Source organism: Parambassis ranga, chromosome 20 (assembly GCF_900634625.1).
Source record: "Parambassis ranga chromosome 20, fParRan2.1, whole genome shotgun sequence".
NCBI classification, from domain to species: domain Eukaryota; kingdom Metazoa; phylum Chordata; class Actinopteri; family Ambassidae; genus Parambassis; species Parambassis ranga.
In genome coordinates this window covers 7,214,927-7,238,126 of record NC_041040.1, presented here as the reverse complement: position 1 = coordinate 7,238,126, position 23,200 = coordinate 7,214,927, and the positions used below count along the sequence as shown (strand labels likewise).

Below are 23,200 nucleotides of genomic sequence, written 5' to 3'. Positions count from 1 at the left end.
CAACCACAGGTTTTCTCATGTGAAACATAAACAGCACAATGTAGCACACTGCTGACTGTCTGAACACATGTCTGTGTAACACCTCCTGCAAAAAAGTTAAAGTAGGTGACAATGAGTCGGTTATTTAAAATTATTTCTAAGAATATCGTTGTTATTCACAACTTCACTCCAGATGCCCCTAAAAGGTGACTTCCTCCTTCACATTTGTTGGAGGAGGACGCTTAAAGACTTCTTTAAAAACTATGGGTCTGTTGGTTTTAACCTCACAACGACTAAACAGAGAAGTGTTTTATTGTTCTGCTGCTGATCAACTGAAATCCTGTGAGAGGACCGTCATGGCAGCCCTGTGTGTGAACCTACTGACAGTCAACATGTTTCTGAGCGTCTTCTTTCTTCCAGGTGAGCTGTTTGTTCACTTTGAAACATTTGATTGTTCAAAGGACGCACACATGTTGCTGAACTGCAGTTTGTGTATCATCAACACATGTTGTTCATCATCAGTCTGGTTTTACAGGTGATTTGGCTGATTGTCCTGACAAGTCAAAACTCTTCATCACTGCACCGAAGAAGATGGAAGCACTGAGTGGATCCTGTTTGCACATCCCATGTAACTTTACAGCTGAACCAGGAAAATATGAGTTTGACAGCACAAGACCAACATTTGGAGTGTGGATTAAAACTGACTCCGGATTTGGCTATTATGTCTTCAGCAGCAGTGTAACAGATAACAAATATCCAATGAACATTACTGGAAATCCGAGACAGAAAAACTGCTCCACTCTCTTTTCTAATTTAACCACAAGTCATACAGACAAATACTTCTTCGGAGTTATTAACGGTCCATACATAGCAACAGCTCTCTGTGATCCTCTTCAAATAACAGTTAAAGGTAAGACAGTTTGTTTTTATGAGTCTATAATATTATTGTTGAGGATAAAAAGTGAAATGAGTGGTTTGGGTCTCCATGAATGTAACCTTCACTGTGAAATGAAATATCTGCTGTAGGATTATCAACAGTATCAGTCAGAGTGCAGAGCTGAAGAAAGCAGTGAGTTAACACAGAGTTAGTACAGATGGACCCTGCTGACATACTTACAGTATACATGAGGCTGTCTGTATTTTCTGCCTCCAGCTGTCTGCAGTCCTTGTTGTTAATATAAACTTTATACATTTGATATAACTTCATATTTCTCTGTGTCCTCTGTGAACTGACAGATTCTCCTTGGAGTCCCAGCATTCATATCTCAGCTGGTGATCTGAAGGAGAAGCAGTCTGTCTCTATAACCTGCTCAGCTCTCACTCCCTGTCCACACTCCCCTCCTCAACTCACCTGGAATCTCCACCCAGACTCTGACAGTGAAACAGAGGAGAACACAGATGGAACCTTTACAACTAAACTGCAGCAGAACATCACTCTGTCACACACACATGATGGATACAACATCAGCTGCTCTGCCACATATCCTGTGAATGGAGGACGAAACAAGACAGCAGAGACACAGCAGACTCTCAGTGTTTCATGTAAGTGATCCTGTCAGCACATCATGGTTCAGCTGTTTGTGATGAAGAAAGTTCATGTCTGTCACATCTTCCTCAGATGCTCCTAGAGACACCTCAGCATCCATCAGTCCATCAGGTTTGCTGTCAGCAGGTATCTGGGTGAACCTGACCTGCTCCAGCAGAGCCAAGCCTCCCATCAGCAGCTTCACCTGGTTCAAGAACACCAAAGATGGACCCAAGAAAGTCCATGAAGGACACATGTACAGCCTGGAAATGACCAACATGGCAGACATAGAGCTTCATTACTGTGTGGCTACAAATGCTCTTGGTGATCAGACGTCTTCATGTGTTCATTTCAATGTTTCAGGTAAATAACTGAACTGAATTTGCTCTTCATCTAAATTGTTGTCTGCAACTTGTATATGTATTGTATATATATTTATATATAATTTGTTCAGCGTATATTGAGTTAGTTTCCTTTTTTGAGCATGTTTCCAGTAGAGAGAAGTTGACCCTGCTGTGTTGTTACAGGTGTTCGTACTGTGAATGTCTACATGACAGTGAAGATCACAGGGATTCTGATGCTCTACAGTGCAGTCGTCATCTTTGAGTGGTGAGACAAGCTTCTCTATGATCTGATACTTTGCAGCTTTTAAAAGTCAGCATTTAATGTCTTTAACATTTTGATCTTTTTCCTTCAGTTGGTTCAGATCAAGGTTCCCAAACAAAGCAGAGGAGGTAAACTGCTGAGCTGGTTGTTACTAAAACTGTGAAAGGAGGAAGGAGCTCTGACTCCTCACTAACACCTCTCTGTGTGTCGCTTCATTTCCACAGACAGACGACGTCAACAGAGTGATTGAGATTCAAGCATCATGAGCCACAAGCAGAGGAGGACGATGCTCAGATCAATGGAACCATTGATTATTTCATATTCTTAGTTTCTACCTGCAGCTGTTTGTGCAGCTGATATTTTGTTGGAATATTCAGCTGGTTTCAAGTATTAGTTCCTCCATGAAAATGTGATGGTATCAATATTTTTACTTGTGTAAACATAGTTGTGTGGACTGCTTTTCTTTTGTATTTTTACTGCAGCAATTTCATGTGTATCATATAAAACACCCCTTGTAGCAGCTAACCTCCATGTAGAGGTATGAACAAGCTGCTCCCACTGTCAAGGTCTGAGTCAGGGCTCTTATTTTGTTATTTTGTTGTTTTGCATTAGTTCTGGTTTATTATGTTACTTCCTGTTTTATTTTGTAGTCACTGCTTTCCCTCTCATTTCTTGACTTCCCCTTCCTCGTGTTCTCCCTCCTCCACCCGGTGATCACCTGCTCCGTCCTAATGTGTCTCACCTGTGTCTCATTGTCTTCCCTGCTCCCTGTGTACATAGCATAGTGTCTTCCCTTCACACGTTGCCAGTTCGTCTTGTGAGTTCCTCTGAGTGTGCTAGCCTTCCAGACAGCCTGTTGACCCTTTAAGTATTTTGTGTTTTAGTGTTTTTCTTTGTGGTTTTTGCTCTTCAGTGTTTTGACCCTGCTAGTATGTGGACTACTGTTTTTGCCTTTGTCTCTTGTACCTTTGTTCGCTGACTGATTGCCTGTGTACCGAACCTTTGGACTGTATTAAAGGACCTTGTTTTTGCCTGCCGTCACTGACTGTTCTCCTGCATTTGTGTCCGATCCTTAATAAACCCACACACCCACAGCCCCAGTGGCCTAATGGATAAGGCACTGGCCTCCTAAGCCAGGGATTGTGGGTTTAAGTCTCATCTGGGGTGGTTGTCAGCAGAGTGTGCTTGGCCCTGGATCTGTCTCTGGGCATCTTTGACATAGAAAATGTAATGTTATCAACATTTCTCTGCTACAGTGCCACCTGCTGGAGGGTTTGTGTCTCTCAGTTTTGATGGTTCATTTTCATATCGTCTGACCACTCACTCTAATTTGAAAATCAGACTTGTGTGTCCAAGTTAGATTTTAGTTGCTTCAGCCTGGTTTTGTCTTTGTATCTGGTCCAAAAATACTCTAACTTTGTCAGTAAGCTCCACTACAAACACAAACACTGTGATAGTCCACCAGAATGATTGCACTGTGTAAGTGAGAGCCTGTCTGTTGCACAATGAATAGAAACAGTTTATTCTATTTGCACTTCTACCTCACCCCTAACTGTGCCTTTATATCTTATGATACTACTTCTAAATTTAGCCCCATGTCAAAGCATGCTTTCCCTTTTCCTCCTGTCTCTTCCTCAGCCCTATTTTGCTCAAAGCCATGTTTACAAAACTGTGAAAGCAGGTGGCGCTCTGCTTTTGGGATTCACTGACAATGCCAGCTTACATGCCATATTTGTACAAACTTATTTTTAATAGCATATCTTTAAATGTTAGAAAATCATCTGGGTACAGGCTAAGCATAATGCCTTTAGTTGTCAGGAGTCAGGTTTGAGCCAGGGCTGTTATTCTGGTATTTTGTTATGTTATCCTGATTCTGGCTTTATTTTCTGTTTTCGTATTTACTTCCTGTTTTACTTTGAAATCACTGACCTCCCTCTCGTTCCAGGTGTCTTGACTTCCCCTTCCTCATGTGCTCCCTCCTCCTCCTGGGGATTACCTGCTCCTCCCTAATGTGTGCCACCTGTGTCTCATTGTCTCCAAGCCTCCCTTGTATATCTAGTCTGTCTTCCCTTCACTCGGTGTCAGCTTGTTTTGTTTTGGAACTGACTGGAGTTCACTTTGATTTGTTTGTTTGCGAGAAATAAAAGACTGATTGTTGAGAACCGCTCCTGTCGTGCACTTGTGTCCTCTCCTCATCGCTGAGTCCTGACATTAGTATAGCTTATTTTTTGTGCATGATGCCTTAAAATGTGTTAAAAACAACAACAACACAAAAAGGAAATCTTTTATTAAAAAAAGAAAAAGAGAAAAGCATGTGTGGCATGTTGTCATTATTTCCTGGACCTGAAAGCCTGGCATGTATTGTAGGTGTAATAGGATTGAGCAAGGCTCAGTTTCGCCCCCTGCTGTGTGTTTGCAGTTTTTACCACTGCAATGCACCAAGTGTGTGTGAAGAAGCCTACACAAAATTTCTATTGATTTCTGATATTTTGCTTTTTAAAAATGTTTTCAGTTCATGACTGTTTTGTTTTGTTTTTCTTGGAACAGACAGTTTTCAACACACAGCTGCAGTTCAATCATGAGAGACTCAGCGAACTGAATGAGAAAGATTTATTAAGTACAAAGTTTGAATGTGCATTGGCGTCCTAGACCCCATCGCGACGACCACATCCGGAAAGGGGGGAAAACGCAAGAGGAGAGGCTGCTGGATCATAAGATCCCCCCCGGGGTCTAGACCTGGTGGTGGTGGAGAGCTGGAGGGCAGGAAATAGAAGGCCTTACTGGCGTGGATCTGGTGGTGCTTGGGGTGGAGGAGGGTTGCCGGGTTCGATCAGAAGACAGCTGGAGAAGAGACGAAGACTTTTAAATTTCGTGCTAAGCTGTGATTGGTCAGGAGAGGGATGGAAAGCGACAGCTGATTGGTGAGGGAGGTGCTTTCTATTAAGCACCTGACTAAGAGAGCGGAAGAGAGGGGGAGCAGAGGAGTGAGGGATAGAAGGAGAGAGATTAGGAAGCGGATAGGGATAAATGGTGAATGATGGGAAATAGAGTCTTCCTGATTCAACTTACGCTAAGAGCTACATTATTGTTGAGGATAAAACGTGAAATGAGTGATTTGGGTCTCCATCTGCTGTAGGATTATCAACAGTATCAGTCAGAGTGCAGAGCTGAAGAAAGCAGTGAGTTGTTAATATAAACTTTATACACTTGATATAACTTCATATTTCTCTGTGTCCTCTGTGAACTGACAGATTCTCCTTGGAGTCCCAGCATTCATATCTCAGCTGGTGATCTGAAGGAGAAGCAGTCTGTCTCTATAACCTGCTCAGCTCTCACTCCCTGTCCACACTCCCCTCCTCAACTCACCTGGAATCTCCACCCAGACTCTGACAGTGAAACAGAGGAGAACACAGATGGAACCTTTACAACTAAACTGCAGCAGACCATCACTCTGTCACACACACATGATGGATACAACATCAGCTGCTCTGCCACATATCCTGTGAATGGAGGACGAAACAAGACAGCAGAGACACAGCAGACTCTCAGTGGTAGGAGTAAGACATTTGTGAAGATAGTATGTTGTGGTTTTACAGCAGGGTTAAACTTGAACTTTACAAAGAAAATCTTCTTTCTTTCAGGAACCTGGGAGCCGTCACTGCTGATCAGTCCCACTGGTCAAGTGTCAGTTGGCAGCCAGGTGAATCTGACCTGCTCCTGCAGAGTAAACCCTCCTGTTAGCAGCTTTCTCTGGTTCAGGATCAGCGATGGCAGACTTGAGATAATCAAAGCAAATGCACAGGTTTACAGCTTTAAGGTGACCAGCAGGGATCGAGACGTGCTGTTCTATTGTGGATGCAGGCAGGATGCAGACTTCCAGCTGTCAGCAGCACGTCAGCTGATACTTGAAGGTGAGAACGTGAATGACGAGTCCATCAGGCTGATGGTGACCATGCTGTCATGTTACAGGTCATCGGGGTGGGGCTGGTGTCCAAGTTATAGTGAAGACTCTTGGAATCATAATCCTTGTCTGCACAGTCATCGTCTTTGAGTGGTAAGACAAATATTTCCTTAATTATATATATAGAGCAAAAAAAAAACACTCATTCTGTTTTATGTGTCTTTCAGCTGGTTTAGATCAACACGCTCCAAGCAGGCGGGGCTGGTAAGCTGCCACATGAGGAACGGCTCATCAATCATAACTGTTGATGTGACTGGCTGTTCTTCTGTTTTTACAGGCAACACCCTGTGACACCAGCACAGCTGTAGCATGGACGGCAACAAATGCACAAACAACTTGATGTGTTGCAATTCAGCCAGGTTACGAGTGAGGCCATGTGAGATTAGATCAAACATGTTTCTGTACTTCTGCTTTTTTTTATGGTAGATCTTTGCTATTGCTAAAGTCCGCTTGAAACAGGAATAAAAAACTTTTGTTTACTTCATGTGGTCTGAGTTCTGGGACCTTTTTTGTTTTTCTTTTTTTCATATTCAGTGTTGTGGCCACATTGTGGATTCACAAACTGTGGTTTCACTCTGACCATCAATATAAAGCAGAAGGAAGCAGTTCTGGCTCCATATTCAACACCGACAGCAGCGTGATAGATGGCAGAAACAGTAACTCTCACAGTCACAGTTTGTCAGATTATAAAGAGCATGGAAGTTCTACCTTCTGTTAACCAAACCAAGTGTTTTATTCTGTGCATAAAGAACCCGATCAGAGAATGAAAGCAGCGGCACAAAGCCTCGACCTGACAACAATGTGGTTTCATGGTTAAAACGTGCAGTAAAACAGTCTCCACGTGGTCAGACTTACAGCATTTTAAATAGCAGTCTGAATAAAGATCTTTCTTTCTTTTCTCTGTGTTGTCTTTTGTTTTGAAAAAGTCATCCACATTACATATTATATAATGTGCATACAGATATTAATGTCAAGGTTCGAGGAGGACACAAATGCAGAGGCACAGGGCGGTTTAGAGTTCAACAAAAAGGGTCTTTATTCGAAGACGGAAGGGCAAAAGCAAAAACACAAACTAAAAATCACTCTTTACGTGGCAAAAACTCCCAAGGCAAAAAGCAAGTCTCAAACAAAGAATCACAACAGGTTCAAAAATCATGGCATGACAGCATTACCTAGGCATGATGACGAGACAAACTGGCAGAGAGTGCAGGGAAAACAAAGACTAAATACACAAGGGCCAGGGAAGACAACGAGACACAGGTGACAAACATGAGGGCAGGGCAGGTAATCACCAAGGAGGGAAAACACAGGAAGTAAAACACAAGACAATACACAGGGAGGACAGGACTACCAAAGTAAAACAGGAAACAGAAGACAAGACTAGACAAGAACTAAACACAGATTAAAATAAAAACCCAAAACAACGAAACACCAGGTCGTGACAGAACCCCCCCCCCCCTTCAAGGAACGGCTCCCAGACTTTCCTAAAAACACAAAACAAGGGTTCAAACAAAAATACAGGGAGCCCAGAGTTCCCAGAGTTCATGAAGGCCCAGGCCATGGGCCAAAAGGGGCAATGGAGACAGAGGCCCAGTGAAACGAGAGTCTGGGGTGCTTGAGGGGCAGAGGAAGCACAGCGCGGATGGGGCTGAGGACCCCCCGGGGTCCGGGCGGTAGCACAGCGCGGACGAGGGGGGGTCCGGGCGGGAGGAGCGACGGAATGTGTTGACCAAAGTGACTTTTTTGTCTTTGTAAAGGTGAGAAATGTAACAACTATTAAGAAAAGCAGAAAGCTGCTGTCAGTCTCAGTTCCTGTGTAATCCTAAAAAGATGTTTTACTGCTGTCGTCTGCAGAAAAGCAGAAGCAGCTGCTGTAAATATGAACATGACAGAGGACTGTTAACATGTATGAATCTGTTATCACTTGAGTGGAACCTTTCGGTTTCGAGTCGCCACATGCAGCATACATGCTGAGGATCATCAACAGTAAAACCACAGACTCCCTCACAGCCCTCTTTGTTTCTACCTGCAGCTGTTTGTGCAGTGAAGTGTGATATTCTGTTGGAATATTTTCCAGATATCTTACAGCTGGTTTCTAGTATTAGTTCTTCCATGAAAATGTGATGGTATCAATATTTTTACTTGTGTAAACATAGTTGTGTTATTGATGAAGCCTGCAATAATTAAACTTGAAGACAGAAACAAATTTGAGCCTTCAGATCCTAATGATCAAGTGTGTATCCTGACTATTCAAATTCCAGCCTGGAGTCCCTTGGTGTAGCACATCTCCTGAGCAATCTTAGCTCTTCCTTCTTTAATGAATCTTTCAAGCCCCTCCAGATTGGGGTACTGGCCATGATGGAAAAGAAAGTAACAACCAAAACCCAGTTTGTGGACTGCTCTTCTGTTGTATTTTTATTTATTTATTTTATCTTTACTTTCATTTTTTCACCTGGCGGTTCACTTCAGTGCAGGAAAAATCTCTTGGGGCTTCAGCAACATATGAAATTCAGCTACACCACAAAGAGAGTGGTCATTCCTTTGAGGATAATAATGTCCAAATTCTAGACAGGGAGGACAGATGGTATGAAAGAGGAGTCAAAGAAGCCATCTATGTGAAATTGGAAAAACCCTCTCTGAACAGAGGAGGAGGGCTGAGGCATCAGCTCTCACCTGTTTCCAACTCTGTTCCTTCATCCCTTCCTGGCAGACTTCACTCCTATTCAACTCTAACGATGGGCCGTCAACTAGTCCTGCACATGGACTAGACACAGTTTCTGGTCGTTACCTGACTATTAACCAACTATAGGGATCTTAGTCATGTGAGCTCCTGCAAGATTCACCCACAGAGGTCCTGAACACATAAAACTCAGATTCCCAACCAGAATAGTTGCAGAACTGAAGAAGCCACTTGGGGGAGTGGCGAAACATCTTAAAAAAAAAAAACTATCCTTGAGTCCAGTTTCCTCGATTTAAACACTTGGAAATGACTATGACCTGGATGAATGAGAGCATCCACAGATATGCTGTATGAAATACATTTTGTAGTGTGTAATAGGTGCTGAAAAGTTGTGCACAAGCTGTTTACACAGCCCTAGTGGCCTAATGGATAAGGCACTGGCCTCCTAAGCCAGGGATTGTGGGTTCGAGTCCCATCTGGGGTGGTTGTCAGCAGAGTGTTTGGCCTCAGGTCTGGGCATCTTTGACATGGGAAGCTGCTACAGTGCCACCTGCTGGAGGGATTGTGTCTCTCAACTTTGATGGTTCATTTTCATATCGTCTGATCACTCACTCTAATTCAAAAATCAGACTTGTGTGTCCAATTTAGATTTTAGTTGCTTCAGCCTGGTTTTGTCTTTGTATCTGGTCCAAAATACTCTAACTTTATCAGTAAGCTCCACTACAAACACAAACACTGTGATAGTCCAGAATTATTGCACTGTGTAAGTGAGAGCCTGTCTGTTGCACAATGAATAGAAACAGTTTATTCCATTTGCACATCTACCTCACCTCTAACTGTGCCTTTATATCTTATGATGCTACTTCTAAATTTAGCCCCATGTCAAAGCATGCTTTCCCTTTTCCTCCCGTCTCTTCCTCAGCCCTATTTTGCTCAAAGCCATGTTTACAAAACTGTGAAAGCAGGTGGCGCTCTGCTTTTGGGATTCACTGACAATGCCAGCTTACATGCCATATTTGTACAAACTTATTTTTACAGCATATCTTTAAATGTTAGAAAATCATCTGGGTAGAGGGTAAGCATAATGCCTTTAGTATGGCTTATTTTTTGTGCATGATGCCTTAAAATGTGTTAAAAACAACAACAACACAAAAAGGAAATCTTTTATTAAAAAAAAGAAAAAGAGAAAAGCATGTGTGGCATGTTGTCATTATTTCCTGGACCTGAAAGCCTGGCATGTATTGTAGGTGTAATAGGATTGAACAAGGCTCAGCTACGCCCCCTGCTGTGTGTTTGCAGTTTTTACCACTACAATGCACCAAGTGTGTGTGAAGAAGGAAAATGAGCATGTTATCTGTCATTACCAGAAGTGAAACACACACACACACACTACTTAGAAGAATATCGAAATCTGAAACACAACCCAACAGTGTAGGCAGCATAAAAACACCAGAGAAAGGTTTTAACCAGGATTTTATAAAACATAAATTGATCTCCATTGTAGAAAATATGAACAGGTTGAAATAATCAATAAACTTTTTTAAGATTCAAGTTAATAATGTTTAGTTCAATTCTCATTTTTAAAATTGAACAAGCAGTAGCTGTCTTTGTTCAGCAGGGGGCAGTAAAAACACATCACCAGGATAGATGAACAATTTATTTCATTTTGTCTGTTTACTTTTGTTTAGTTTTGTCAGAACTCTGAATTTTCTTTCACTTTTGGAGTCACTTCTCAGTCTGAGCTGGTTGAGGAAGAACAAAAACAACAGACATTGCAAAGAAAAGAATATTGAACTGATCGACTGAACCTGTGTGTGCATTGAACTGATATGGACCTTTGACTTTTTGTGATTATAAGAGAATCAGTCACACAAACACACCGTTAGTAAAACTGACGTTCCTTTAAATCTAACGTCATCTTGAGCCTCACCTCTGAAACAAAGCAACTATTTTGAAGTTTGTTCAGATGAGTTTATTTTTTTCACATCAAACCACAGCTAAAGTTTATCCTTCTCTGTTCATCAACCACACGTTTTCTCATGTGAAACAAACTTAGCACAATGTAGCACACTGCTGACTGTCTGAACACATGTCTGTGTAACACCTCCTGCAAAAAAGTTAAATTATGTGACAATGAGTGAATTATTTAAAATTATTTCTAAGAATATCGTTGGTTTTCACACCAGATGCCCTTAAAGGGTGACCTCCTCCCTTCCTCCCTCACAGTGTTGGAGGAGGACGCTTAAAGACTTCTTTAAAAACTATGGGTCTGTTGGTTTTAACCTCACAACGACTAAACAGAGAAGTGTTTTATTGTTCTGCTGCTGATCAACTGAAATCCTGTGAGAGGACCGTCATGGCAGCCCTGTGTGTGAACCTGCTGACAGTCAACATGTTTCTGAGCGTCTTCTTTCTTCCAGGTGAGCTGTTTGTTCACTTTGAAGCATTTGATTGTTCAAAGGACGCACACATGCTGCTGAACTGCAGTTTGTGTATCATCAACACATGTTGTTCATCATCAGTCTGGTTTTACAGGTGATTTGGCTGATTGTCCTGACAAGTCAAAACTCTTCATCACTGCACCGAAGAAGATGGAAGCACTGAGTGGATCCTGTTTGCACATCCCATGTACCTTTACAGCTAAACCAGGAAAACACGAGTTTAACAGCACAAGACCAACATTTGGAGTGTGGATGAAAAATGACAGCGAATTTGTCAATATTAAAAACAATGTTGTCTTCAACAGCAGTGGAACAGTTAACAAATATCCAATGAACATTACTGGAAATCTGAGACAGAAAAACTGCTCCACTCTGTTTTCTAATTTAACCACAAGTCATACAGACACATACTTCTTCAGAGTTAATAACAGTCCATACAGAAGAACAGCTCTCTGTGATCCTCTTCAAATAACAGTTAAAGGTAAGACAGTTTGTTTTTATGAGTCTATAATATTATTGTTGGGGATAAAAAGTGAAATGAGTGGTTTGGTCTCCATGAATGTAACCTTCACTGTGAAATGAAATATCTGCTGTAGGATTATCAACAGTATCAGTCAGAGTGCAGAGCTGAAGAAAGCAGTGAGTTAACACAGAGTTAGTACAGATGGACCCTGCTGACATACTTACAGTATACATGAGGCTGTCTGTATTTTCTGCCTCCAGCTGTCTGCAGTCCTTGTTGTTAATATAAACTTTATACATTTGATATAACTTCATATTTCTCTGTGTCCTCTGTGAACTGACAGATTCTCCTTGGAGTCCCAGCATTAATATCTCAGCTGGTGATCTGAAGGAGAAGCAGTCTGTCTCTATAACCTGCTCAGCTCTCACTCCCTGTCCACACTCCCCTCCTCAACTCACCTGGAATCTCCACCCAGACTCTCACAGTGTAACAGAGGAGAACACAGATGGAACCTTTACAACTAAACTGCAGCAGACCATCACTCTGTCACACACACATGATGGATACAACATCAGCTGCTCTGCCACATATCCTGTGAATGGAGGACGAAACAAGACAGCAGAGACACAGCAGACTCTCAGTGTTTCATGTAAGTGATCCTGTCAGCACATCATGGTTCAGCTGTTTGTGATGAAGAAAGTTCATGTCTGTCACATCTTCCTCAGATGCTCCTAGAGACACCTCAGCATCCATCAGTCCATCAGGTTTGCTGTCAGCAGGTATCTGGGTGAACCTGACCTGCTCCAGCAGAGCCAAGCCTCCCATCAGCAGCTTCACCTGGTTCAAGAACACCAAAGATGGACCCAAGAAAGTCCATGAAGGACACATGTACAGCCTGGAAATGACCAACATGGCAGACATAGAGCTTCATTACTGTGTGGCTACAAATGTTCTTGGTGATCAGACGTCTTCATGGGTTAATTTCAGTGTTTCAGGTAAATAACTGAACTGAATCTGCTCTTCTCTGTTTTTCTTTTTCTTGATGTTAAACATACTGAAAACTATTTTTATTGTGCTTATATAAAATTGTTGCCTACACAACATTTCTATTGATTTCTGATATTTTGCTTTTTAAAAATGTTTTCAGTTCATGACTGTTTTGTTCTGTTTTTCTTTGAACAGACAGTTTTCAACACACAGCTGCAGTTGTTGCAGTGATCGTTGTCGTTGCTCTCGTCTGTCTGGCTCTCTGTGTTTGGTGAGTGTTCTACATTAAATCTACAGCTCCTCACAGTGAACCTTCATGTCCTTATTGTGTGACTTCATGTCAGTCCTCCTTCAGGGCTTCAATAACTAACAACTCTCTAATGTCTTCCAGGAGGTTTAAGAAACATCAAAGTCAACCAGAGACACTGGTGGGTACATTTTACACCTACATTGTTGTTGTTGTGTGTCTGCTCACTGTTTGGTTTTCATGTTGCTGAATAGGTTAAATGTTATGAAACACTGTGGTTGGAAACTGTAAGGCATCAGACCACAGAGACTGTACACACCCCACAAGAATACTGCTCATTTTTGCAGACATGCAGCAGTTCTTCAATCAGAAACATGTTGTATGCAGTCTGTTATTCTCTACATTATTTATCAGATCCAGCTCACAACTTTTCATGTAAAATACGTTTTGTTCCTCAGAGTCAAACGGCTGCACAGCTTCCTCTTCAAACACCAGCAGCTGGAACACAGGATGAAATCCACTATGGAGACATCAGCATCTCCAGTCGGAGACCTGGACCGTCCTCTGTCTCAGTGCAGGACAGTGGACAGCAGCAGGACACAGTGTACGCACAGGTCAAAGTCAGCAGCAGCCCACAGCCTGCTGATGTAGAAGAACTCTATGCTCAAGTGAAGAAATAATGAGTTCCCTTCACTTCCTGTTTTACATTTTAATGTTAAAGGAAACATTATGTGTTGACCACAGTGACTTCTTTGTCTTTGTAAAGGTGAGAAATGTAACAACTATTAAGAAACAGTCAGTCTCACTTCCTGTGTAATACTAAAAAGATGTTATACTTCTGTCGTCTGTAGAAAAGCAGAAGCAGCTGCTGTAAATATGAACATAACAGAGGACTATTAACATGTATGATTCTGTTATCGGGTTTGAGTTGCCACATGCAGCATATGTGCAGAGGATCATAAACAGTAAAACCACAGACTTCCTCACAGCATATCACACAGATAAGGACCAAAAACACATTACTAGGATAGATAAACTATTTATTTCCCTGAATCGATTTGTTTTTCTCAGAGCTCTTCTTTTTCATTTGGATTATTTTTGAGGTCTATTTCTTCTCCATCTGAGTTGGTCGAGGGTAATTAAAAAAAGCCACTGCAAAGAAAATGATTTGAACTGAACCTGTGTGAGCATTGAACTGATATGAACTTAACTTGATCATAAGAGAATCAAACTGCACTTCTAGTAAAAAACAAATATGGCCCTTTGTTTTTACTAAATCTGCTCTGTTCTCCCTCGTCTTTATCTTTTCTGCTCCCTGAAAAGAACCACAGTGGAAGTTGTTCATCACACATGATGTGTTCAGACAGTCAGCAAACTGTGTGTCTCTGACAGAAGAGTTGAAATCTAATAAAGTTCTGAGTTAAAGTTGAGTTCTTTAAATAAGCAGAGGAAGTTGATTAGCTTGCTGCTGCAGGACGCTCACTGTCTTTTATGTGTACGACTCTCCTGATCAACAATCATTCCTTTTTATTCAGACTATTCAATTGTTCTTAGTTTGTGTCAACTGGTGACATTAAAGTTTGGATCATTTGAATACATTCTTTGTTATAATCAACAGTCAACATGTTGTACAATCATATATAAATTCATTCACATCCTGATTCTCTACAGATGCCCCTAAAAGGTGACTTCCTCCCTCACAGTGTTGGAGGAGGACGCTTAAAGACTTCTTTAAAAACTACGGGTCTGTTGGTTTTAACCTCACAACGACTAAACAGAGAGGTGTTTTATTGTTCTGCTGCTGATCAACTGAAATCCTGTGAGAGGACCGTCATGGCAGCCCTGTGTGTGAACCTGCTGACAGTCAACATGTTTCTGAGCGTCTTCTTTCTTCCAGGTGAGCTGTTTGTTCACTTTGAAACATTTGATTGTTCAAAGGACGCACACATGCTGCTGAACTGCAGTTTGTGTATCATCAACACATGTTGTTCATCATCAGTCTGGTTTTACAGGTGATTTGGCTGGTTGTCTTTATGAGCCAAAACTCTTCATAATTGCACCGAAGAAGATGGAAGCACTGAGTGGATCCTGTTTGCACATCCCATGTAACTTTAGATCTGAACCAGAAGAAGAGTTTGACAGCACAAGACCAACATTTGGAGTGTGGCTTGTAACTATCTACATATTTGCCGATGATCCAAACTATGTTGTCTTCAACAGCAGTGGAACAGTTAACTTCTATCCAATGAACATTACTGGAAATCTGAGTCAGAAAAACTGCTCCACTCTGTTTTCTAATTTAACCACAAGTCATACAGGCACATACTTCTTCAGAGTTGAGAACTGGCCATACAGAGCAATAGCTGACTGTGATCCTCTTCAAATAACAGTTAAAGGTAAGACAGTTTGTTTTTATGAGTCTATAATATTATTGTTGAGGATAAAAAGTGAAATGAGTGGTTTGGGCCTCTGCTGTATGATTATCAACAGTATCAGTCAGAGTGCCGAGCTGAAGAAAGCAGTGAGTTAACACAGAGTTAGTACAGATGGACCCTGCTGACACTTTAAAAAAATAAAAGAAAAGAAAACATGGGTAAACAGGGGCATTAAAAATGTTTCTCCACACAGCATAGAACTGCTCCTCTTTATTCTTATCTTCTGACAAAGATTTCTCAATATTTAAATAATATCTCATTAATTATTTCCATTTTTCAAAACCTGGTGCATTTGTATTTTTCCAATACTGTAATATTAACTTTTTGTACACCAGTGATGAGAATGTTATTTCCATCCTAAAGGATATCTAATTTGAGAGATATCTTGAAGAAGACAGATCTCCGGTGTCAACACTAGTCTCTGACTGCAGATACTTGAGAGCCAAATTTTTTGTAGTCTTTCATAGTCATGTACGAGGGAGTCACTTTGACGGCAGCACTTATAGCAAGTAGTAGGAGCTGTAGTGTCAAACTTATTCTCTGCTATAATATATTCTTGTCATTAATTTATAGTGTATCGAATATATTTCCATTAGTCTATATGTAAGTTTTAAAAACTATTTTTTGGCGTCTTTATTCCACTCTTCATGCATATTGGTTAATAAATCATCATTCTTCTTAGTCATAATAAACATATGGTACAGTCTACTTATCAATTTTCTTCTCTTATCTTGGGCCCAACATCCCTTTATATGGGACCACATTTTCAATATCACAATTTTCTTTTATCCAATTCTTTAATTGATAATACCTGAATATTTCTGTATCTTTAAGGTTAAATGTTTCTTTTAGATCATTAAATGAGCAAACATTACTAGCGGTTATAACATCGGATAATGCTCTAATGCCACTGTCCTTCCAAGTCTTCTATGATAAAGTTTTATTTTGTATTTTAATTGACGAATTATTCCAAATTTGTACAGGAGTCTTTTAAATTTTTTAACACATATTTAGGGTGATGTTAATGATAAAGATGTCGGTTTTGTTTTGTTTTTCTCGGAAAACATAGCGGTTAAGAAACAAGATGGTTGTAGTTGATCATTTTCAATATTTACCCATGGATCCTCAGAATTACTAATAATTTGTTCAATGTAAAACATGAGCTGCAATCTGATACAGTTCTATATTAGGGAGATTTAGACCTCCATCTTTTTAAGAGCAGATTCTTGAATTAAATTCTTTAATTACATCATTTATCTGGACTGGAAAAACATCCAGAATAAAGAGAAGCCTTTTATTGTGCCCTGCTGACATACTTACAGTATACATGAGGCTGTCTGTATTTTCTGCCTGCTGCTGTCTGCAGTCCTTGTTGTTAATATAAACTTTATACATTTGATATAACTTCATATTTCTCTGTGTCCTCTGTGAACTGACAGATTCTCCTTGGAGTCCCAGCATTCATATCTCAGCTGGTGATCTGAAGGAGAAGCAGTCTGTCTCTATAACCTGCTCAGCTCTCACTCCCTGTCCACACTCCCCTCCTCAACTCACCTGGAATCTCCACCCAGACTCTCACAGTGAAACAGAGGAGAACACAGATGGAACCTTTACAACTAAACTGCAGCAGAACATCACTCTGTCACACACACATGATGGATACAACATCAGCTGCTCTGCCACATATCCTGTGAATGGAGGACGAAACAAGACATCAGAGACACAGCAGACTCTCAGTGTTTCATGTAAGTGATCCTGTCAGCACATCATGGTTCAGCTGTTTGAGATGAAGAAAGTTCATGTCTGTCACATCTTCCTCAGATGCTCCTAGAGACACCTCAGCATCCATCAGTCCATCAGGTTTGCTGTCAGCAGGTATCTGGGTGAACCTGACCTGCTCCAGCAGAGCCAAGCCTCCCATCAGCAGCTTCACCTGGTTCAAGAACACCAAAGATGGACCCAAGAAAGTCCATGAAGGACACATGTACAGCCTGGAAATGACCAACATGGCAGACATAGAGCTTCATTACTGTGTGGCTACAAATGCTCTTGGTGATCAGACGTCTTCATGGGTTCATTTCAATGTTTCAGGTAAATAACTGAACTGAATTTGCTCTTCATCTAAATTGTTGTCTGCAACTTGTATATATTTTTTATATATATTTATATATAATTCATTTGGTCTATATTGAGATAGTTTCCTTTTTTGAGCATGTTTCCAGTAGAGAGAAGTTGACCCTGCTGTGTTGTTACAGGTGTTTGTACTGTGAATGTCTACATGACAGTGAAGATCACAGGGATTCTGATGCTCTGCAGTGCAGTCGTCATCTTTGAGTGGTGAGACAAGCTTCTCTATGATCTGATACTTTGCAGCTTTTAAAAGTCAGCATTTAATATTTTTAACATTTTGATCTTTTTCCTTCAGTTGGTTCAGATCAAGGTTCCCAAACAAAGCAGAGGAGGTAAACTGCTGAGCTGGTTGTTACTAAAACTGTGAAAGGAGGAAGGAGCTCTGACTCCTCACTAACACCTCTCTGTGTGTCGCTTCATTTCCACAGACAGACGACGTCAACAGAGTGATTGAGATTCAAGCATCATGAGCCACAAGCAGAGGAGGATGATGCTCAGATCAATGGAACCATTGATTATTTCATATTCTTAGTTTCTACCTGCAGCTGTTTGTGCAGCTGATATTTTGTTGGAATATTTGATATCAGCTGGTTTCAAGTATTAGTTCCTCCATGAAAATGTAATGGTTATCAATATTTTTACTTGTGTAAACATAGTTGTGTTATTGATGAAGCCTGCAATAGTTAAACTTGAAGACAGAAACCTTTTTGAGCTGGGTGTAGCACATGTCCTGAGGAATCTTAGCTCTTCCTTCTTTAATGAATCCTTCAACCCCCTCCAGATTGGATGGGACAATACTTAGGGTACTGGCCATGATGGAAAAAGTAACAACCAAAACCCAGTTGTGTGGACTGCTTTTCTTTAGTATTTTTACTGCAGCAATTTCATGTGTATCATATAAAACACCCCTTGTAGCAGCTAACCTCCATGTAGAGGTATGAACAAGCTGCTCCCACTGTCAAGGTCTGAGCCAGGGCTCTTATTTTGTTATTTTCTTGTTTTGCATTAGTTCTGGTTTATTATGTTACTTCCTGTTTTATTTTGTAGTCACTGCTTTCCCTCTCATTTCTTGACTTCCCCTTCCTCATGTTCTCCCTCCTCCACCCGGTGATCACCTGCTCCGTCCTAATGTGTCTCACCTGTGTCTCACTGTCTTTCCTGCTCCCTGTGTATGTAGCCTGTGTCTTCCCCTCACACGTTGCCAGTTCGTCTTGTGAGTTCCTCTGAGTGTGCTAGCCTTCCAGACAGCCTGTTGACCCTTTAAGTATTTTGTGTTTTAGTATTTTTCTTTGTGGTTTTTGCTCTTCAGTGTTTTGATCCTTCTAGTTTTTGGACTACTGTTTTGCCTTCGTCTCTTGTACCTTTGTTCGCTGCCTGTGTACCGAACCTTTGGACTGTATTAAAGGACCTTGTTTTTGCCTGCCGTCACTGACTGTTCTCCTGCATTTGTGTCTGATCCTTAATAAACCCAGACACCCACAGCCCCAGTGGCCTAATGGATAAGGCACTGGCCTCCTAAGCCAGGGAGTGTGGGTTTAAGTCTCATCTGGGGTGGTTGTCAGCAGAGTGTGCTTGGCCTTGGATCTGTCTCTGGGCATCTTTGACATAGAAAATGTAATGTTATCAAAATTTCTCTGCTACAGTGCCACCTGCTGGAGGGTTTGTGTCTCTCAGTTTTGATGGTTCATTTTCATATCGTCTGATCACTCACTCTAATTCAAAAATCAGACTTGTGTGTCCAAGTTAGATTTTAGTTGCTTCAGCCTGGTTTTGTCTTTGTATCTGGTCCAAAATACTCTAACTTTATCAGTAAGCTCCACTACAAACACAAACACTGTGATAGTCCAGAATTATTGCACTGTGTAAGTGAGAGCCTGTCTGTTGCACAATGAATAGAAACTGTTTATTCTATTTTCACATCTACCTCACCCCTAACTGTGTCTTTATATCTTATGATACTACTTCTAAATTTAGCCCCATGTCAAAGCATGCTTTCCCTTTTCCTCCCGTCTCTTCCTCAGCCCTGTTTTGCTCAAAGCCATGTTTACAAAACTGTGAAAGCAGGTGGCGCTCTGCTTTTGGGATTCACTGACAATGCCAGCTTGCATGCCATATTTGTACAAACTTATTTTTACAGCATATCTTTAAATGTTAGAAAATCATCTGGGTAGAGGGCAAGCATAATGCCTTTATTATGGCTTATTTTTTGTGCATGATGCCTTAAAATGTGTTAAAAAACAACAACACAAAAAGGAAATGTTTTATTAAAAAAAAAGAAAAAGTGAAAAGCATGTGTGGCATGTTGTCATTATTTCCTGGACCTGAAAGCCTGGCATGTATTGTAGGTGTAATAGGATTGAACAAGGCTCAGTTACGCCCCCTGCTGTGTGTTTGCAGTTTTTACCACTGCAATGCACCACGTGTGTGTGAAGAAGGAAAATGAGCATGTTATCTGTCATTACCAGAAGTGAAACACACAAGGATATCGAAATCTGAAACACAACCCAACAGTGTAGGCGGCATAAAAACACCAGAGAAAAGTTTTAACCTGGATTTTATAAAAAAATCTCTTTTTTAAAATCAAACAAGCAGTAGCTGTCTTTGTTCAACAGGGGGCACTAAAAACACATCACCAGGATAGATGAACAATTTATTTCATTTTGTTTACTTTTGTTTTGTTTTGTAAAACTGATGTTCCTTTAAGTCTAACGTCATCTTGAGCCTCACCTCTGAAACAAAGCAACTATTTTGAAGTTTGTTCAGATGAGTTTAGTTTTTTCACATCAAACCACAACTAAAGTTTATCCTTCTCTGTTCATCAACCACACGTTTTCTCTTGTGAAACATAAACTTAGCACAATGTAGCACACTGCTGACTGTCTGAACACATGTCTGTGTAACACCTCCTGCAAGAAAGTTAAAGTAGGTGACAATGGGTCAGTTATTTAAAATTATTTCTAAGAATATCGCTATTATTCACACCTTCACACCAGATGCCTCTAAAAGGTGACTTCCTCCCTCACAGTGTTGGAGGAGGACGCTTAAAGACTTCTTTAAAAACTATGGGTCTGTTGGTTTTAACCTCACAACGACTAAACAGAGAAGTGTTTCATTGTTCTGCTGCTGATCAACTGAAATCCTGTGAGAGGACCGTCATGGCAGCTCTGTGTGTGAACCTGCTGACAGTCAACATGTTTCTGAGCGTCTTCTTTCTTCCAGGTGAGCTGTTTGTTCACTTTGAAACATTTGATTGTTCAAAGGACGCACACATGCTGCTGAACTGCAGTTTGTGTATCATCAACACATGTTGTTCATCATCAGTCTGGTTTTACAGGTGATTTGGCTGATTGTGATACAGACTCACACCTCTTCATCACTGCACCGAAGAAGATGGAAGCACTGAGTGGATCCTGTTTGCACATCCCATGTAACTTTACAGCTAAACCAGAAGACGAGTTTAACAGCACAAGACAAACATTTGGAGTGTGGATGAAAAGTGACTCCAGATTTGCCGTTAATCCAAACAATGTTGTCTTCAACAGCAGTGGAAGAGTTAACAAATATCCAATGAACATTACTGGAAATCTGAGTCAGAAAAACTGCTCCACTCTGTTTTCTAATTTAACCACAAGTCATACAGACACATACTTCTTCAGAGTTGAGAACTGGCCATACATAGCAACAGCTCTCTGTGATCCTCTTCAAATAACAGTTAAAGGTAAGACAGTTTGTTTTTATGAGTCTATAATATTATTGTTGAGGATAAAAAGTGAAATGAGTGGTTTGGGTCTCCATGAATGTAACCTTCACTGTGAAATGAAATATCTGCTGTAGGATTATCAACAGTATCAGTCAGAGTGCAGAGCTGAAGAAAGCAGTGAGTTAACACAGAGTTAGTACAGATGGACCATGCTGACATACTTACAGTATACATGAGGCTGTCTGTATTTTCTGCCTCCAGCTGTCTGCAGTCCTTGTTGTTAATATAAACTTTATACATTTGATATAACTTCATATTTCTCTGTGTCCTCTGTGAACTGACAGATTCTCCTTGGAGTCCCAGCATTCATATCTCAGCTGGTGATCTGAAGGAGAAGCAGTCTGTCTCTATAACCTGCTCAGCTCTCACTCCCTGTCCACACTCCCCTCCTCAACTCACCTGGAATCTCCACCCAGACTCTCACAGTGAAACAGAGGAGAACACAGATGGAACCTTTACAACTAAACTGCAGCAGAACATCACTCTGTCACACACACATGATGGATACAACATCAGCTGCTCTGCCACATATCCTGTGAATGGAGGACGAAACAAGACAGCAGAGACACAGCAGACTCTCAGTGTTTCATGTAAGTGATCCTGTCAGCACATCATGGTTCAGCTGTTTGTGATGAAGAAAGTTCATGTCTGTCACATCTTCCTCAGATGCTCCTAAAGACACCTCAGCATCCATCAGTCCATCAGGTTTGCTGTCAGCAGGTATCTGGGTGAACCTGACCTGCTCCAGCAGAGCCAAGCCTCCCATCAGCAGCTTCACCTGGTTCAAGAACACCACAGATGGACCCAAGAAAGTCCATGAAGGACACATGCACAGCCTGGAAATGACCAACATGACAGACATAGAGCTTCATTACTGTGTGGCTACAAATGCTCTTGGTGATCAGTCGTCTTCATGGGCTCATTTCAATGATTCAGGTAAATAACTGAACTGAATCGGCTCTTCATCTAAATTGTTGTCTGCAACTTGTATATATATTGTATATATATTTATATATAATTCATTCAGTGTATATTGAGTTAGTTTCCTTTTTTGAGTATGTTTCCAGTAGAGAGAAGTTGACCCTGCTGTGTTGTTACAGGTGTTCGTACTGTGGATGTCTACATGACAGTGAAGATCACAGGGATTCTGATGCTCTGCAGTGCAGTCGTCATCTTTGAGTGGTGAGACAAGCTTCTCTATGATCTGATACTTTGCAGCTTTTAAAAGTCAGCATTTAATGTTTTTAACATTTTGATCTTTTTCCTTCAGTTGGTTCAGATCAAGGTTCCCAAACAAAGCAGAGGAGGTAAACTGCTGAGCTGGTTGTTACTAAAACTGTGAAAGGAGGAAGGAGCTCTGACTCCTCACTAACACCTCTCTGTGTGTCGCTTCATTTCCACAGACAGACGACGTCAACAGAGTGATTGAGATTCAAGCATCATGAGCCACAAGCAGAGGAGGATGATGCTCAGATCAATGGAACGATTCATTATTTCATATTCTTAGTTTCTACCTGCAGCTGTTTGTGCAGCTGATATTTTGTTGGAATATTCAGCTGGTTTCAAGTATTAGTTCCTCCATGAAAATGTAATGGTTATCAATATTTTTACTTGTGTAAACATAGTTGTGTTATTGATGAAGCCTGCAATAGTTAAACTTGAAGACAGAACCCTTTTTGAGCTGGGTGTAGCACATGTCCTGAGGAATCTTAGCTCTTCCTTCTTTAATGAATCCTTCAAGCCCCTCCAGATTGGATGGGACAATACTTAGGGTACTGGCCATGATGGAAAAAGTAACAACCAAAACCCAGTTGTGTGGACTGCTTTTCTTTAGTATTTTTACTGCAGCAATTTCATGTGTATCATATAAAACACCCTTTGTAGCAGCTAACCTCCATGTAGAGGTATGAACAAGCTGCTCCCACTGTCAAGGTCTGAGCCAGGGCTCTTATTTTGTTATTTTGTTGTTTTGCATTAGTTCTGGTT

General features: G+C 41.0%; 3 protein-coding genes, 2 long non-coding RNA genes and 2 other non-coding genes across 7 annotated transcripts; all 7 read left to right on the top strand.

The window, feature by feature from the left end:
• Positions 1-337: 337 nt before the first annotated feature.
• On the top strand, positions 338-18,016 carry LOC114453093 (sialoadhesin-like). Its single transcript, XM_028432758.1, has 7 exons — positions 338-399; positions 14,902-15,285; positions 16,764-17,069; positions 17,146-17,415; positions 17,580-17,661; positions 17,750-17,786; positions 17,883-18,016. The coding sequence occupies exons 1-7, from the start codon at positions 372-374 to the stop codon at positions 17,922-17,924; spliced, it is 1,149 nt and encodes a 382-aa protein (XP_028288559.1). The 5' UTR covers positions 338-371; the 3' UTR covers positions 17,925-18,016.
• LOC114453117 (uncharacterized) lies at positions 1,832-2,468 on the top strand. The gene is made up of 4 exons (XR_003672412.1): positions 1,832-1,867; positions 2,032-2,113; positions 2,202-2,238; positions 2,335-2,468. It is a non-coding gene; the product is annotated as an uncharacterized LOC114453117 (long non-coding RNA).
• Positions 3,205-3,277, top strand: trnar-ccu (transfer RNA arginine (anticodon CCU)). Its single transcript has one exon. It is a non-coding gene; the product is annotated as a tRNA-Arg (tRNA).
• trnar-ccu (transfer RNA arginine (anticodon CCU)) lies at positions 9,163-9,235 on the top strand. The gene has a single exon. It is a non-coding gene; the product is annotated as a tRNA-Arg (tRNA).
• Positions 11,058-13,827, top strand: LOC114453087 (sialoadhesin-like). Its single transcript, XM_028432752.1, has 7 exons — positions 11,058-11,171; positions 11,287-11,673; positions 11,999-12,304; positions 12,381-12,650; positions 12,838-12,913; positions 13,034-13,070; positions 13,348-13,827. Exons 1-7 carry the CDS (start codon positions 11,108-11,110, stop codon positions 13,567-13,569), a joined length of 1,362 nt encoding a protein of 453 aa, XP_028288553.1. The 5' UTR covers positions 11,058-11,107; the 3' UTR covers positions 13,570-13,827.
• Positions 18,017-20,386: 2,370 nt separating the features above from the next.
• LOC114453563 (myelin-associated glycoprotein-like) lies at positions 20,387-21,812 on the top strand. Its single transcript, XM_028433515.1, has 3 exons — positions 20,387-20,390; positions 20,813-21,172; positions 21,499-21,812. Exons 1-3 carry the CDS (start codon positions 20,387-20,389, stop codon positions 21,810-21,812), a joined length of 678 nt encoding a protein of 225 aa, XP_028289316.1.
• A 501-nt stretch (positions 21,813-22,313) lies between these two features.
• On the top strand, positions 22,314-23,146 carry LOC114453116 (uncharacterized). Its single transcript, XR_003672411.1, has 3 exons — positions 22,314-22,396; positions 22,485-22,521; positions 22,618-23,146. It is a non-coding gene; the product is annotated as an uncharacterized LOC114453116 (long non-coding RNA).
• The last annotated feature ends 54 nt before the right edge of the window (positions 23,147-23,200 follow it).